Source organism: Notolepis coatsorum (genome assembly GCF_963971535.1).
Source record: "Notolepis coatsorum genome assembly, chromosome: 2".
NCBI lineage: Eukaryota > Metazoa > Chordata > Actinopteri > Aulopiformes > Paralepididae > Notolepis > Notolepis coatsorum.
This window is the reverse complement of record NC_140166.1, coordinates 164,181,731-164,198,764: the sequence shown is the minus strand read 5'-3', so window position 1 is coordinate 164,198,764 and position 17,034 is coordinate 164,181,731. Positions and strand designations below refer to the sequence as shown.

At 41.8% G+C, this 17,034-nt stretch overlaps 1 protein-coding gene across 1 annotated transcript in view; it reads right to left on the bottom strand.

Moving 5' to 3' along the window:
* Window positions 1–6,136: 6,136 nt before the first annotated feature.
* The window catches only part of zc3h3 (zinc finger CCCH-type containing 3), a gene marked incomplete at its 5' end in the record, with an annotated part of 242,580 nt that continues 231,682 nt past the window's right edge, over window positions 6,137–17,034 (bottom strand). The window contains one exon of the mRNA XM_084308377.1: window positions 6,137–6,337. Within this exon, the coding sequence (XP_084164503.1) occupies window positions 6,306–6,337 (32 nt within the window). The 3' untranslated portion in view covers window positions 6,137–6,305. The remainder of the gene's footprint in view (window positions 6,338–17,034) is intronic.

Here is a 17,034-nt window from a genome sequence, read left to right as displayed (position 1 = left end):
GTACGATCACCCGTGCTCCGCAACCTGTAGTTGTGACGAGTGACAGGGTGACGATTCGGCGGTGTACACTAGCCTCTGCGGCAACGCGGTTACCCAGGACTCGTGGTAAGCTGGTAGTTGCCCAGAGTGAAGACGCTGGTTTGGCCACATATTCAGTTACTGCTCCTGCTCCAGGGATAGCTGGAAGCAGAGAGGTGGTCAGTTCTGTTGTGAATAGAATTCGGTCAATAGGCAGCCCTTTGAGGCTGTTGAGGAAGCAGCTGATGGGAGACTCTTCACAACAAACCTCAGGTGAGGGGTTTGTTGTCTTGTGTGTGCAGGCTTGGAAAGTGGCTGCATGAGGCTAGTGCTGTCTCTGAGGGGGGTCTCTCTGCTGCTCAGCGTATTGTAACGGTGCATTTTGTGCTGTGTGGACTTTCTCACATTGTATTATGTATTTTTCTTTGTGAGGAGGAAGAGGGCAGCAGTCTGCCATTGTGCGTTTTAACCGTGGACCATCCCTGTTTTTTTTGTGAGGTACCTTCTCAGACCACGGTCTTAATACTTTTGATGTTGGTGTTGGCACTGCTGTACCCCTGGACATTTTGTGTCAACAGCACCCCTGATCATATCAAATGCTACCAAGAGAGGTATGAAACAGCGGGAAGGTGATGGTCTGGTTGGTTGATGGCAGTGGTGGATGTTTTGTTTTGTGTTGTGTGTTCTTTGGGAATAACAAATGGGGGACTTGGGTTGTATGTTGTGTTGTCGCCAGCCATGGGCTGACTCTTTATGGGGGGGGGGGGGGTGTTACGGACGGTGTCCTTATGTATGTATATAGAGGGAGTAATGTGTGTTATTTGTTGTATATATAGGCATGTTTTGTTTGTTGTCTTGTCTCCCTCTTGTGTCTACATATCCCCACTCTCAGGTGTCTGAGTTCCAGCAACAACAGCAGCAGCTGAGGCTCGTCAGGCAATCAGGCTCCACACTCCTTCATATACCCATTTGTGTGCAGTGTTAGTTAGCTCCCTGGTTCGTTTGGTCTGTGTGTGGTGGTAACTATACTTGGTCTGTGTGTGGTGGTAATTATACTTGGTCTGTCTGTGTGAGAGCTCATCTTTGTATGTATTTGGTATAGAGCTGGTGAAGGCTCTGGCACTTTGTGCTGTCAGTTATTTTAGGATTTTAGTATAGTTTTGTACTGTTTGTGTTCTGTAGAGCTGTGGCCTGTTTGGCATTAGTTTGGTAGTTGTACATTTCTGTTTTGGCCATAACCTGTTTGTGTATTTGTTTATTCCTCATCACCCAGCCTATGGTGATTGTTTTTCTTGTTTATTAATCTTTTGTTTTGCACACAGGGACATTGAGGACAGGAAGATACTCTGGGTCTACATTTTGCATCACGTAGGTGAGCTACTGTTAAAGACACCAGCCTTAGAAGTGAACACCACCACCTGTACTTTGGGGCGTCCGCACCTGTAAAGGGGGGTGTGGGCTTTTATTTCTTTTTGATATTTCATTTGGTGCTCACTGGTAAGTCCTCCTTGCTCTCTGTGTTGCTGATTTGAATTATGTGAAATAAATATTATTATTTTGCAAATTGTTTCTTGTGTTTTGTGTCACTGCACCCTCACCTATCCTGTCTGGCCTAGTGTTGCGTCTCCCCACTGGGGTACGTAACACTAATTCAAGCATCAAATCTTCAACTTGTGCAAAATGCGGCTGCACGGATACTAACTAGAACTAGAAAATGTGATCGCATCACACCAGTTTTGTCCACCCTACACTGGCTTCCTATTCAAGCCCGATCTGACTTTAAAGTGCTACTCCTCACCTACAAAATTTTAAATGGGCTTGCACCGCTATCTATCCGATCTCATCTCCCGATACTCGCCCGCTCGTGCTCTGCGCTCACAAAATGCGGGGCTTCTATCAATTCTAGGGTTAAAAAGAAATCCGCCGGCCACAGAGCCTTTGTCTACCACGCTCCCTACCTGTGGAACAAATTACCTGCCGTCGTCAGGGGCGCCTGCTGTCGAAGCTTTTAAATCCCTGCTTAAGACTCATCTTTTCTCTGACCTTTAGATTAATCTGTCTAGTTTAGTTAGGATGTCTATTTTCTCCCATGTCTGCTTTCTGCAGACATGAGAGAACCTTTTGGCCTCTGTCTCTGTCTCGACCGGTCCCGTGGAACGGCTTCGTGTCGCCTTCTGTCTGGCCTGCAGTGCTGAACCTTCTGAGTGGCTCCTCCTGCCCCCAAGGGGCGTGCGGCCCTGGGCTGTTTGGTGCGAACCATGGGGCAGCTCGGTGAGCCATTGGCTCCCCTAGATCAGACATCAGCTCCCCTGAAAACATGATTTGTGAATTTTTGGGGGGTCTCTAATTACTGAAAATAAATTCTATTTTTGCCATGCATTTCAAATTTGTCTGTAATTTTCTGTATTGTCATCATCGTGTATAATAATACAATTAGGCTATTTTGATGTATGATTAATGATTTGCGCACTAATTCACCGTAATAGACAATAGCATAAATCTATGGGGTTGCGGCACTGCAGATATACCCTACTCGTAATATGCATGCAACATGCATGCTATTCTTGCGTTTACCATTCGGAGCGTGGCGGCACTGCAGTCTGCAGGCACAAATAGACGCATCCAGGATAATGTCCAAAGTTAAACGGAATATCAAAGAAGTAAGCCTTCTAACCAATTTTGATTTTACAAAGAAGGGGAAGCAGCCTGCTGCGGGGACTACTTCTGTGACATGCAGATTTTGAGAATTGGGCAGACCATCAGGACAGGTGGGTGGCGATAATGTTGAATTTTTTTGCCCATTATTATTATAGGGGTTCATCTGAGCATGTGTATTTAGACAACTGTGTGGTGTGGACTATGTGTCGTTCTGTAATACTCATACCTATGGCCTGTGTCGACCGGGGACGTTTTATGAGTTGTCAGCTCGTTTCTGTCATTCATTTCTATGCGACAGGCGCGCTCCTTTTCCCAGCGCCGCACCTCGGCAGAAGCGTTTGGGGCATAAAGTTGAAACTAGTTAAACTTTTGGAGAGGAGCGCGCTCATCAAGGTAACTCTTTTCGACCGACTAATCAACATCGAGGAAGTTGCGGAGCCGCGGCAGTCGCGAGACTCAGGAAAACGCTCTGAGCTTTTTTTTTTTTTTTTACCCCAAGTAAAAGTCAAAGTATCTGGCTAAAAACACACTTAAGTACATTTAAAAGTAGGACTTTTTGACTTTTACTCAAGTACTAAAAAGTAAAAGTAATTTTTTTCTTTTTTCTTAAAGGGATAGACCAGGGGTCTAACTCATTCCATCGTGGGCCAAGTTTACATTTTAACTATACATTGCACCAGGTGAGTTAGTTGAAGAGGTGAGCTAATTAGTGAAATCATCAGCTGGTGTTGGAATGAAACCAAGCATACACTCTGCCCACAATGGAATGTGTTCTGCGATAGACAATGCCCCCCCCCCCCCCCCCATAAAAATGATTTAATGCACTTCTCCATTGAAGGTAAACTAACATGGACGGCATTCACATCACAGCATGAATAATATCACAATATTAAAAACAGAATGGTGTATCCTGAATAATATCACAATATTAACCACAGCATACTGGATTACCCTGAATAATATCACAATATTAAAGACAGAATACTGGAGTACCCTGAATAATATGACAATATTAACCACAGCATAATGCGGATCTGACTGTCTATTCTTCTGATAGCAGGTGTTTAATCAAAGATCCCCGCTTTCTGGTGTTGCACGAGGACCAATCAGCATGGGTATGGGCGGGTTCATTTTCCATTGATGGGGATTTGATTGGCTGTTTACCTGCGGTCGTTAACGTTAGTTCGGCCAGATAAACAATTAAAATATACTAATTAAAATGGTTGGACCTGTGAGATTTGTACTTTGTAGGTCTGCATTTTAAATGTAAGGAGTAAAAAGTATGTTTTTTTTCTCTGAAATGTAATGGAGTAAAAGTACAAAGTATACAAACCTAATAATACTAGAGTAAAGTACAAATCCCCCAAAACAGTACTTAAGTATTGTAACAAAGTACAATTACAAGTACTTTACACCCCTGCCATGTGTGCATGTGCTCACTGCATGCATCTGTTGCTCCATCTCCGCCCACTACAAACATGGGAACTCTCTAACCACTGTCCCAACCCCCCCCCCCCCCCCCATCGCTCTGAGTGCTTGCCTCGTAGTGCTGACCAAGGTGGTGGATGTCTCGGGGTCTTGGCCAAGATTGCAGTGACTGCTCTACATGCACCACTGAGGCCATGGATCAGCTTCTTATCGTCTTCTGTCCGTGGTCTGTCAACATGGTTTGTGGTCTGTCAACGTGGTTTCATTGCTGGGTTAAGTACTTCTATTCTATTCACATAATATGCTTACTTCATATATCTATTCTATTCACATATATGCTTACCATACCGTATATGTCACAAATGTAACAGTACTAAATACCTGTATGTCATGTATGTCCCTATGCCATAAATGTCATGTGTGTTGTGTATGTCATAAATGTCACTATGAATTGAAAATGGGGGACCCTGATGTAAACAAGACAAACGTCTTTCTCTGGTCTGCATCCCCTTAACAATTGTGTGTATTGAGCCGTACTGTATTGTACCCATTCTGCAATCTGTTAAATAAAGTTTTCATTCATTCATTCACCATTTGTATCTATTGCTATGTCCGCCCATTACAAGCTGTCTAACGCCTGTCCCGTCTCCCTGTGAGTTGCTGTCCCGGAGTGATGACCGGAGTGTCGGACGTCCCGTGATGAAGACCGGGAGGATACGACCCTCTCTGCGTGCCCTCCTGTCTCCCTGTCTCCGGCTGTCTCATAGTGATGACCGGAGTGCTGGACGTCCCGCGATGACGGGGAGGTTGCGACCCTCTCTGCGCCCCCCCCTATCTCCCTGTCTCCGGCTGTCTCGGAGCGATGACCGGAGTGTTGAACTTCCCGTGATTAAGACGGGGAGGATGCGACCCTCTTTGCGCTGCCCCTGTGCCTCAAATAGATCCGCTATCGGCTCTATCTCTAATCTTTCAAAATGTTCAGTTGCTATCGCTATCAGCTCTATCTTAAATTTTTCAAAATGTTCAGTTGCTATTGCATGCACTCATCTGTGTTTCACTACACACATGAGTGCATGCTTACCAACTGTCCGTCTGCAACACTACTATCACCGACATCTAATAAGGGAGATCCCCTTGAATGGCCCTTCTAAGGTTTCTCTCCTCCACACTGCCTGTGGTGCATTTTTTCCTATTGCTAGGTTTTAGTGAGTTTTTCCTTACCTTCGCGTGGGGTATGTCTGGGAGTGTTTGCATTCATTCATTTATTTTGCATTTATTTAAAATTTGTTGGACCTTATGGTGTTCTTGTTTTGTTCTTGACTTATTGTTATGTTTCTTCTTGACTTGTTTAAAGAAGACGTGTCCGGCCCATAGGGACATTAACGTGTGTTGTCGGGCCTTACAAATACATTTGATTTGATTTGATCAAGCAAGATGCCAACATATTTATATTGTGAATAAAACCATTTACAGTGGATATATGCAAACCACTATAATCAATATTTCGGACTCTAGTAAACAACATGCATTTTGTTTTATTTGCATTAATTACCCGTTTAAGATGATTAAGAGCTTCCTTAAGAGCTTCCTGAAGAGCATTAAAGGAAAGTTGGCAATGGCCGATTGTACAGAATCAGCAATACGATACACAATCGTGTCATCAGCATAAAGATTTACTTGACAGCCACTCAATGAAGATACAATATCATGAATATGAATGGGTGAAGAGGACGGGACACAAAATTGAACAATATATGTTTAAATTTCACTGTATTGAGTGTCATTTATTTTCAGAATTGATGTTGTATTGTATTGAGATTGTTACACCCCTAGAATGTATATTCCGGTTGATCCCTGTAATGTTACTTGTTTGTAAATTGTCTCTCCTTATCTTATGACACCCCCCCCAAAAGTTTAAGTCAGTCAAATAACAGGACAGTTGAAATCTCATTCTTTATTTGTCATGTTAAAATTAAACAAAACATTCATCAGTAACATTTTAATTGTAAATCACCTGGGCACACATTGTGAAAACTTCGTGGAACATGATAAGAGATAGTTATGTTTATTTAAAAACCCTGAGTAGAGCAGGTCAGTAGAGAAGGAGCACAGATACCTGGAGAATGACGTTAAGCACTCGTATGTCGAGCCCTTTCAAAACGCTCTTTCTCGCTCCAGAAGAGTCTCCAGGCCTGTAGTCTCTAGAGCCGTGGTTTAATCTGCAGCTTTCTCTCTGTGGAGGACAGACACAGAGACAGAAGACAAAATTAGAAAAATGGCAAAGGACCCCTCACACCCAGCACACCCCGTTTCAGCCCCTGCCCTCAGGTAGGAGCTTCAAGTCCATCCTCTCAAAAACCACCCGCTTCAAGGACAGCTTCTTCCCAACAGCCATACGGACCCTGAACTCCCTTGGCCCCCCTCTCCTTACACTAACCAAGCTCCTGACTTGATGGACTAGACGCTTCTGTGTGTTATGTTGTGCTGTATTATGCATTTATTGCTGGGAAGGGGGGGGGGGGGGGGTAAATGTATCCATGTTCCTGTTTTATGTACTGTATATCCAGAGCTCCAATACACTCTGTACCGATCACAAATACCACCAACCTGGTATCTTGTAAAGAGATGGGCTGAGATGAAAGACATGTAACGTGACAGACACAGAAATGTGTGTTTGCACAACACGGTCTCATCAGAAAGCGTAAATAAAGTACTAATTGATCACATGAGAAAAGGTACATAATGTACGTTATGTTATAAGCCATAAGTAATATATTTACACACGTTGCAACCTGGAATTGAACAAACAATCATTGCAGTCGCGGGCGAGTGCTCTGACCACTATTTAACTATGATTATAGTTAAGAGTTAAGGTTCGTTTTAACATTCACTTAACATTTATGGTTAAGACATGTTAGGGTCAAGTTTAGGGTTAGATCCCCAGCAGGGGAACTTAAAAGGTTTTCTGAAAAATCTTTTAAATAAAATATTATGTACTTATATGTACTTATTTGTAAAATGTACACATTACATTTTCGATACAATCATCATCATCATCATCATCATCTTCGTTTTACGTCCCTATTTTCCCACTACAGTGAGGTTGGACAGGTGATGACTCCACGCCACAGGAGTCATAATTTTTGGTTTGTAGCACATTTTTATACCTCGGATGCCCTTCCTTACAGGTAACCCTATTGTCGGTGAGGACCTAGCCTTTGCGTATTCCTACACACACAAGGCAATGCGGTTTTCTCTCAGGGTTTTCTCCCTTAGCCTTTGCGTATCCCTACGCACACACACAAGGCAGTGTGGCCCCCTGTATCCCTAGGTAGGGAGGCTAGAGAGGGTACTAACACTTGCCCAAGGTGGACCCTCAGACTAGTGGAGGGAAGGAGTTGTCTTTTCTTTTTTTTCCATTTTTTCAACAACATAGACAATACATTTCAACATACAAAACTATAAAGACATAATATCAAAAAGAAATAAAAATAAAAAACAAATAGACAAAAATGAGAAAAGAAAAAAGGGTGACATGGGTCCTTCGGTCCATTTTATATTTACATTGTTTATTTACATTTCCATTTATTTTCTTGTTTCCTTTTCATTCTTCTGTGATGTCGTTGCTTTTCTTCCTATCCTCCCACTTTTCCCATTTTGCCTCAAATTTCTCCTCTTGCAGCCTCAGCATATGTGTGATTCTCTCCATTTCCTGTATCCCCTCTATTATCTCTGTCCATTGTTCCTTCGTCGGTGCTTCTACTCTGTACCACAGTTTAGTCAAAGCTTTCTTGGCTGCTACTAATAGTATCTTAATCAAGTATTTGTCTTCCCCCTGAATTCCTTCCCCAGATACAATACTTGGCCTGCCTGGGGTATTTCGTATCCTACCATTTCATTTATTATCTCTCCTATCTCTTCCCAATAGTTTCTTATTTTCTGACATCCCCATAATATGTGTGTGTGGTTCGCTACTTCTTGTCCACATTTTCTCCAACATGGTTTCTGTGAAGGTGTGTAATTGCCCTGTATTTCTGGTGTTATAAAGAATCTAATTATGTTTTTCCACCCAAACTCCCTCCATATCCTTGATCCTGTGGTTGATTGTTGTATCTTACATGTGTTATACCATTCCTCCTCTGTTATCTCTATTTCTAACTTTCTCCCACTTTTCTTTTATATACAAGGTTGTAATTCCCTTACTGTCCATTATTGCCTGATATAGTGCTGATATAACCCTCCCCTTCCTTCCTTCATATGATTTTACCATTATCTTAATTACCCCATTCTGTTCTTTGTCTATGTCTTGTTTTATTTCTTTGTTATAGTAATCTATAATCTGCAGGGAAGGAGTTGTCTTACTTCTCCATTCTAGTTCGGCTACAACATAACTAATACGTAATAATACGTAGCTATAACATAACTAATACGTAATAATACGTAGCTATAACACAACGCAATTTTTTTCCTGTGGTTGATTAGTACTTATCTTGTATATTTGAAGGGAGATCTGGCTGGTTTGCATGTATGAGAATGTGTGTGTGTGTGTGTGTGTAGGGCTGTGGCGATAACCGCATGACCTGCGCATCACGTGACGCCTACCGTGGGGTTGAAATGTATTTTGCAGGTGAAAGTTACAGGAGTGCATATGGTGTGTGATGAGATATAAGCTTATCATATTATAAACACACAACTAGGGACACACCCATATGAAAATGTTGGTCGATGATACTGATATATTATACATTTATACATTTCTGTTATTATGGCAGAACACAGATATTACCAGTGTCGATATGATTCAAATGTCTATGTTGATCCAATTATATATACTATTTTGGTACTGAAACAATGTGAGCCCACAATCAAGTAATAAGTAACAAACAAACTCGGAGTCACCAAAAAACACGCACACACACATGACAGCTAGACAGAGAAATAATCATCAGTTGTTCACATGCAATCAATACATTTTCTTTTGTTATCACCAAGGTTTATCATGAGTAAAGCGTCACAGCCCTGTGTGTGTGTGTGTGTGTGTGTGTGTGTGTGTGTGTGTGTGTGTGTGTGCATGTGTGTGTCTGTGTGTAGTACAGCTGACTGATGTGTACTTAAAAACGTGCATTTGGCTCCCAGGTTTGTTGGACTGCTGAGTGATGGCTTCTCAGCTGATGAGGAAACGAGGAAACGAGTGAGAGAAGAGGGATGGAGAGGAGAGTGTGTGTGTGTGCTGGTGTGTGTGTGTGTGTTCTGGCAGTGATACATGGCGTCTGGGTTCATTCCTGTAAAGTGGAGAGGATCTCGTTTGGCTGGCTTCCACCCTTAACGAGGAGCACGGGGGGGGGGTGGGGGGGGGGGGGTTCGGGGGAACTGCTTTCATTAGTAACATTTAAACACACTGGGCATAGCAGGTGGAGGGGCTATGGCTACTGGCTGGGTGGTGTGTGTGTGTCTGTGTGTGTGCATGACTGATTGTGTATGCATGTATGTATGTGTGTGTATGTGTTAGGGATGGGTACCGAATGTTGTACTTTTAAGGGTATCGACCGAATCACGTCGCTACTACAGAGTTATTTATTTTTTTGTCCGATGACGCCAACGTTTTGTTTACTGCGAAACGAAACCTATGAAGTGTGCCGCATGTTCATGCTTATACACACTTACCTAGGATTTGACTTGATTCAACAACAACAAAACAGTCGGGGGAATGGCAAGCCGAAAACGGTTGCAAGTGTGGTTACACTTTACAAAGCTAGATGCAGACAACACTCGCTGCAATATTATATATATATTAACAAATTGTTCTAAATAAATAATAATAATAATAAATGATTCGAAGTTTGGATTTTTTTTTTTACAACGGAGGTAGGTACAGTAGATTACATTTTTAGAGACTAAAGTACCGAAAAAGGTACCGGTATCGATTCACACAGGTACCGGTATCGGTTCAAATGTGAACAGTACCCAACCCGTGTGTGTGCGTGAGTGAGAGAGAGAGACAGAGTGTGTGTGTGTGTGTGAGCATGTGTGCGTGTGCGTGTGTGTACGTGAGTGTGTATGTGCAGAAGTGTGTGTGTGTATTATAGTTGGGCAGTAATACGGTAATAAGGTATACTGTAGCAATGGTATTTGAAAATAGCAACGTCATTACCATCATAAAAAGATAATAAACACCAACTGTAAATGAAGAGTGTTTGTCCAGCACCACTGTCTGTGTGGTTGAGTTATAATAATAAACACTAAATGAAGAGTGTTTGTTCAGCACCACTGTCTGTGTGGTTGAGTTCTCCCTTTGTCTCTCCAGTAGAAGGTTTCTCTGAGCTGAGATGACGTTTGACAACTTTTGTGGATGTGAATGTCGTCGTGTGAAAGGTAGGTCTGTCCCGACTAAGGATTTGTATAGTCGACTTTGATTGGCCGAAATGTGCAGATAGTCGACACCCCCCGCCCCAAAAAAAAGAAATATATGAACTTTTAAAAAAATTTTGGCTGTGGGGGGTGCTTAATGTCTGAAGGAGTCGACTGAAGGCTTCTTGTCCTCTGCGTATGCATGCAATTGGTCCACTTATGGATACATCTTGATATTTGTCTAGTGTGTGAAATCCTCCTTCATGCCTCTGTGTCCATTTTCTTAGGGAGTTAGCCTCGCTGGTATGTGTGCCATTCTAGGCCTCTTTGCTTTTGAAAAAATAATAATAATAATTATAATCATTAAAAAATAAATATATATTATTCGACTAAGAGGTTGGCAGTCGACTACGGCTACTTTCGATCGATTAGTCTACTATTCCAGGGGTTCCCAAACTTTTCAGGCTGCGACCCCCAAATAACGGTGTCAGAGAGCCGCGACCCCCACTATTATAGGAGGTAAAAAAAAAATAATAAAAAAATATATATAATAATTTTTTTTACTAAATGGAAATGTATGGTTGAAACATGCAAACGTTCAAACGCACACACACTAATAAGCATTGGAGGCTTTTAACCAGGGCCAGACTGGGGAAATCATTCAGGCCAGGAAACATAGTGCAAAATATAGCCCCAGTCAGGCCACTTTTTAAGCAGGGGGTCTGTTACAAAGACTTAATTTCCTGCATTCTGGTGCAGGCATTTTTTTTATTTGTACCCTTTAAATGCCAGTGTTTGTGATGGCATCACAAATTATTGTTAAAAAACAGGCTAGCATATGTATGATTAGCAACAACACAGATTTTTATAAATTTTCAGTTTTTTGTAATTGATAAAAAATACAATCTTTTATTCAACTTCAGCCCTGATCATAACACCACATATTAATTTTATAATTCGAACCCTTTAAATGCCAGTGTGTGTGATGGCATATATTTGCAATATATCAAATGCAAAGTAGATTTTTCTGGGGGGGATTATTACAGGCTAGCATGTGTCAATGATTAGCAGTTTTTTGTAAGGGTCCCGCCTCCACCAATCACATGCTGCTCCCTTTGTGCGTGTGTGAGAGCAAGAGAGAGAGAGAGAGAGAGAGATAGTTCTCCAACTTGTGAGTTGCAGTGATCTCCTGGTTGTTCCCCACCTAGGTTATCTAACTATTGCGCTGGTGCAACTAGAAACACTGGCCTGGCCTGCTTCTAAGTTCAGTGGCCAGAATGCATAAAAAAATAAAAATAAAGATTTGACAAAAAAACATTTTAATCATCTATTCGACTAGTCGAGGTCAGCCCTAGTGACGGGTAGCTTCTCCTCAGAAGGGAGACAGAAAGATGGCGAGCAGCAAAAGCAAGTCGGTCTCTAAAAAGTATTATAATAATTATAATGCAGGACCTGTCGCAGAGGTCTTTAATTGGCATGCAACGACACTCAATGTAGGCAGCACACACACACCGGAACACACACGCATGCATTGTCTATGTAGGATCGCAGATGCGATACTCCTCTGTAGGGTTGCACGGTATACCGGTATTAGTATAGTACCGCGGTACTAGAGTGTTCGAAATGATACTATATTGCGTTTGGAAAAAAATTGTATTTAAAAATGTAATTTATGCATGCGAATGCCTTCCTATTGGAGCACAGCGCTGCTGTCAGTGGTGACGCTGCGCTAGTTTACCGGAAGCAACCTTCTGGAATGAACAACAACAAACTAGTCACGAGAGCTAGCATAGCTCGTCCAACGAATGTTGGCATCAATGGCATGACTACAGTACTGATAGGAGCTACTGTAGCAGGTAACGTAAGTTCGACCATCGACAATCGCAGTGAGGATCTTTATTGATTAACGTTAGCTAGCTAGCTTTAACTAGAATAGTTCGCTAGCTATATAAGGTAACGTTAGCAGAGTTTATTCTATGCAAAATGTGCTAGCTAGCTAACGTTAATAAATAAAGATCCTCACTGCGATTAGTTAGTTATCATAACCATCGGCAATCGCAGTGAGGATCTTTATTGATTAACGTTAGCTAGCTAGCACATTTTGCATAGAATAAACTCGGCTAACGTTAGCTTATATAGCTAGAGCCATATGAAATCCGCGTTCACGGAATCGCGGACGGAATCGCGGAATTAACCAATAAAAATGGAATCAACTGCGAAACGTGGAATATTGCAGAATTTGGCCTAATCTGGACTGAAATTCCGTTTTTGGGTGGAACGTTTGGTGCACACGCGACCGGGGAGGTGGGGACACTACAGCGGGTTACACACAACACAGCAGTGCTCAAGCGTCTGGCTGCTTTGATGTTAACGTCGTCAAGAAACTAAGAAATTCCGCAATAAGCCCTCAATTCAGAGCAGAGCAGTATCCTAATGACTTTTATGCCTCCAGCGATAAGGTGTTTTGCAAATTCCACAATGTTATATTACTCTATGGTTTACCCATATATCAATTACTGTAATTTAGTGTGAGGTAGTACTCATCAGACCAAACTTGAGCCCATATACCGTCCACAGAAAATAATCAGGTGTGTTCAACAAAGTCATTCTTCTCAGCCTCTATTCCATAAGTTAGGTATACTCAGTGTTTATCAAGTGAATCATCTTCAGACTGGTTTATTTGTGCATAGTTCTTTAAACAGAGCCCTTCCCCCTTTTTTTCATGACATGTTTGCCCACAATCACCAAATTCATAATTACCCCACACGTAGTTCCTGTTTGCTTAGACCACCCCTTTCCCGCACTTCCCAATCTCAGTTTTGTTTTCTCTACCGAGGGTCAAAGTTGTGGAACTCTTTGCCTCCACATATTTTGGAATTTTCTTTTCTGAAATTCAAAAGAGCACTGAAATCTCATCTCCTAGATAATAATAATAATAATAATAATAATAATAATAATAATAATAATAATAATAATAATAATAATAATAATAATAATAATAATAATAATAATAATAATAATTAATTTAATTTATATAGCGCTTCTCAGTAACCCGAAGTCGCTGACAGTAGTCGGGAGCAAGAGTACAAACAAAGAAACGAAAGCAAAGAAACAAAAACAAAGAAACAATAAAAAAAACAAAAACAAAAGGAACATGAGACCATGGGGGGAACAGGGGAGACAGCATGAAAGCACAAAAAAGACTGGAGACAGACATCAATCAGGTTGGAGGGGAGGGGGGGGTTTAAGGGTGGGGGGGGGGGTTGAAGGCAAGGGAGAACAGGTGGGTTTTGAGGCGAGCTTTGAAGGTGGAGAGTGTAGGGGAGTCTCTGATGGACTGGGGGAGGGAGTTCCAGAGTCGGGGTGCAGTACGAGAGAAGGCCCGATCTCCGAAGTTTTTAAGCTTGGATGTCGGGACAGTGAGGGAGGCAGTGGAGGAGGACCGGAGGGAACGGGTGGGGCGGTAGGGAAGAAGGAGATCAGTAGGTAGAAAAATAGTGTACAATTTAACTGTATTTCTGAGTTGCAGCACTTAAAAAAACATTAAATGGACTGTTATATCTTATTCAATTGTGACATTTATTCATTCCCACTTATTAGACACTATTTCTGATGAGCATAAAAAGCAACATACAGAATTCTGAAATATTAAAACGGAAAAAACGGAATTTGGGAAAAAATTAAATGGAATTTGGAAAATAATCAAACGGATTTCATATGGCTCTAATATAGCTAGCGAACTATAATTCTAGTTAAAGCTAGCTAGCTAACGTTAATCAATAAAGATCCTCACTGCGATTGCCGATGGTTGTGATAACTAACGTTCCGTGCTACAGTAGCTCCTATCAGTACTGTAGTCATGCCATTGATGCCAACATTCGTTGGACGGGCTATGCTAGCTCTCGTGACTACAGTTGCTTATACGAGCATTAGAAAATGTCCACAATGCTATTCGCAAGAATAGAAAATAAATTGAAAAGCCTAATAATAAGCTATACATAGCCTAAACTGCCGTGCTGAAAGCTAGTAAACATCCCCTGTTGCCTACCCACAACAGAAATTAATTGATGCACACGTGCATCTCATTTCTATGGCTTAGTCACAAACGTGATTTATACAGACATTTGACAATTGCCCATTAATGGTTCATACATACTGTATAAAGACAAGGGAAATCTATTTTATTTTTGTTAAACAGCCTACAATATGACCTTCCTTCTAGTTCTAGATTATGATAGGCTATAATCAGTCTCACTCATCAAAATGTTTTCTAGGTTATGGTATCTCAAACCAATTAGGCCCTCCGCTATGACAAATGTATAACAACCATACTTTTTCTACCCATTGAATTTTTTTTAACTACAGAAGTCTGCTGCATTTGGCTCACAGAGTGACTCCCCCCACTCAGAAGCAACCTAACCTCCACTTTTTTTGAGCAGCATATTAAGTACACAAATTAGTCCAAAGATGATAAAAGGATCAACAGGGCAGTCGTAGAGTTCGTCTGTATGGACCAAGTTCCAATATATATATAGTTGAGAAAGCTGGGTTCAGAAACCTTGTACAGCAACTGTTTTGAGTGCAAAAAAAGTTCTCCAGCTTTTTTAATGCCATTGTTTTTAACACTTTGAGTGCCACGGACGTTTTTTGTCGTTAGTTCATGCCGCGAGTTGAATGCCAGCAACGCTATATAGCGTTTGTTTGTCGTATTTTTTTTTATTAGCTCCATTGGGAAAATACCGCCCCCTATCGTCTCTCCCTGTGGTACTGCACCCCATTGGATTAGACTGATGGGGGGGGTCCAGTTTCCTCATTTTACTTTTCCGTCAAGCCAACTGAAGGATCGAAGTGATTGCCGAGCCGCAAAACAACGTGGGATACATATTTACAGTACCCAGCGCTGAATCAATAAACGCAATCGATATTTGGAATGGCGATCAGGAGTTGGAATAATCTTTTTGGAGAACATCTGATCTGAGGTAAGCAATTTATTTTACCAGTCTTGGGGTAATCGGATCTGTTTTCACCTATATATCAGTGTTTGCCCCATGTGTGTGTGTGTGCTGATCAGGTAATGAAAATATATTTTTCAGCCCGCTTCTCTAGCGTGCATAAGTACACATATACTATCGATAATCTAGCGTTTATTTGAAAACGATTCATGAATAGGCCGAAAAATTACAAAGTTTTTTGTGTATTCCAGAATATTCCAGTAAATGCCGTTTATCACGGAATCTACCGTACTTTTCGCACTATAAGCCGCACCCGACTATAAGCCGCAGCAGCTAAATTGAATGATGTGTACATATATAAGCCGCGCTGGACTATAAGCCGCATGTGTTTTAATGTTTAATTACCATATGTAATTAGCATTGGGACACAATACTATCGGACAAATAACAAGAATTTACTCATTTACAAGTTGTATTAAGTTTAGCAAATAAGGGAACAGATAAATAACATTTCAATGCAGTCAAAAAAGCAATATTTAGATTTTTACATTTTCGGGTTTGGTCACGTCGAGTCACATATAAGCCGCACTGTTATATAAGCCGCAGGGTCGAAAAATGGGGGGAAAAGCCATTTCGGCTTATAGTCCGAAAAGTACGGTATATATTTTCCTGAAACTTTCAAGAAAACGAGGGCTTTTCAAAATGCTATAAAATGGAAATGAACCGTTTAAAAAACAATCCGTTTCGACAATGTTGACTGCAAACAAGTCATTGATAAGCGACGGGCAGATTAGACACATAGCCATAATTTAAGACAGATTATGCGTTTAGAGCGCTATCATTGAAGTGGGTGGTGGCATTCAACGATAAATAGTGCACTGGCAATCAAAGTGTTAATTTATTTATTCTTGTCATTGTTCATTGTTGTGTTTTAAAATAAAGAACAATAATGACATCTGAGAGTGTTTCCCTGATTTTGAGGAAAAGTATCGAAATTCATATTGGTATAGTATCGAAACAAACATTTTGGTATCGTGACAACCCTACTCCTCTGCGCTTAACCCATCCCGTCGTCCTTCCCTCCAAGGGCAGCCGGGAGCAGACGAGGGCTACAGACGAGGAGCCACGCCCGGGGACCATCCAAGTGCTCCTGCCCGTCTTTGTCACGGACGTGACAGCGTTAGCGTTCTGTTGTTTTGCATGTTTTTCCATTGGGTTTCTCTTATCGGGGGGGGGGGGGGACCCTTGCGAGCACGGGGAGAACATGCAAACTCCACACAGAAAGGCCCGGGAGATACCCCACCTGGGTAACTGGCATCATGGAAACCTGGTCCCCAAGCGGGAAGCGAACCCTGGACCTTCTTGCTGTGAGGCGACAGTGTTAACCACTACACCACCGTGCCGCCTAAGTACACCACTGCTGTAACTTGGCATCGTTTCGGGGTCCGAATAACAAGGGAGAGCCGGCGGGTCTGTGGACAGGACTGATTATGCGTCCTTCTCAGCCCGATCTGTGTCCATTTCAATGGACAGAGTGAACTTTCGGAACTGACGGATACGCTAACCATCTGCAAAGCTGTCGTTTCTGCAAAGGCACGTTTATGTTAGGTAAAAAGTAACCAACGACAGT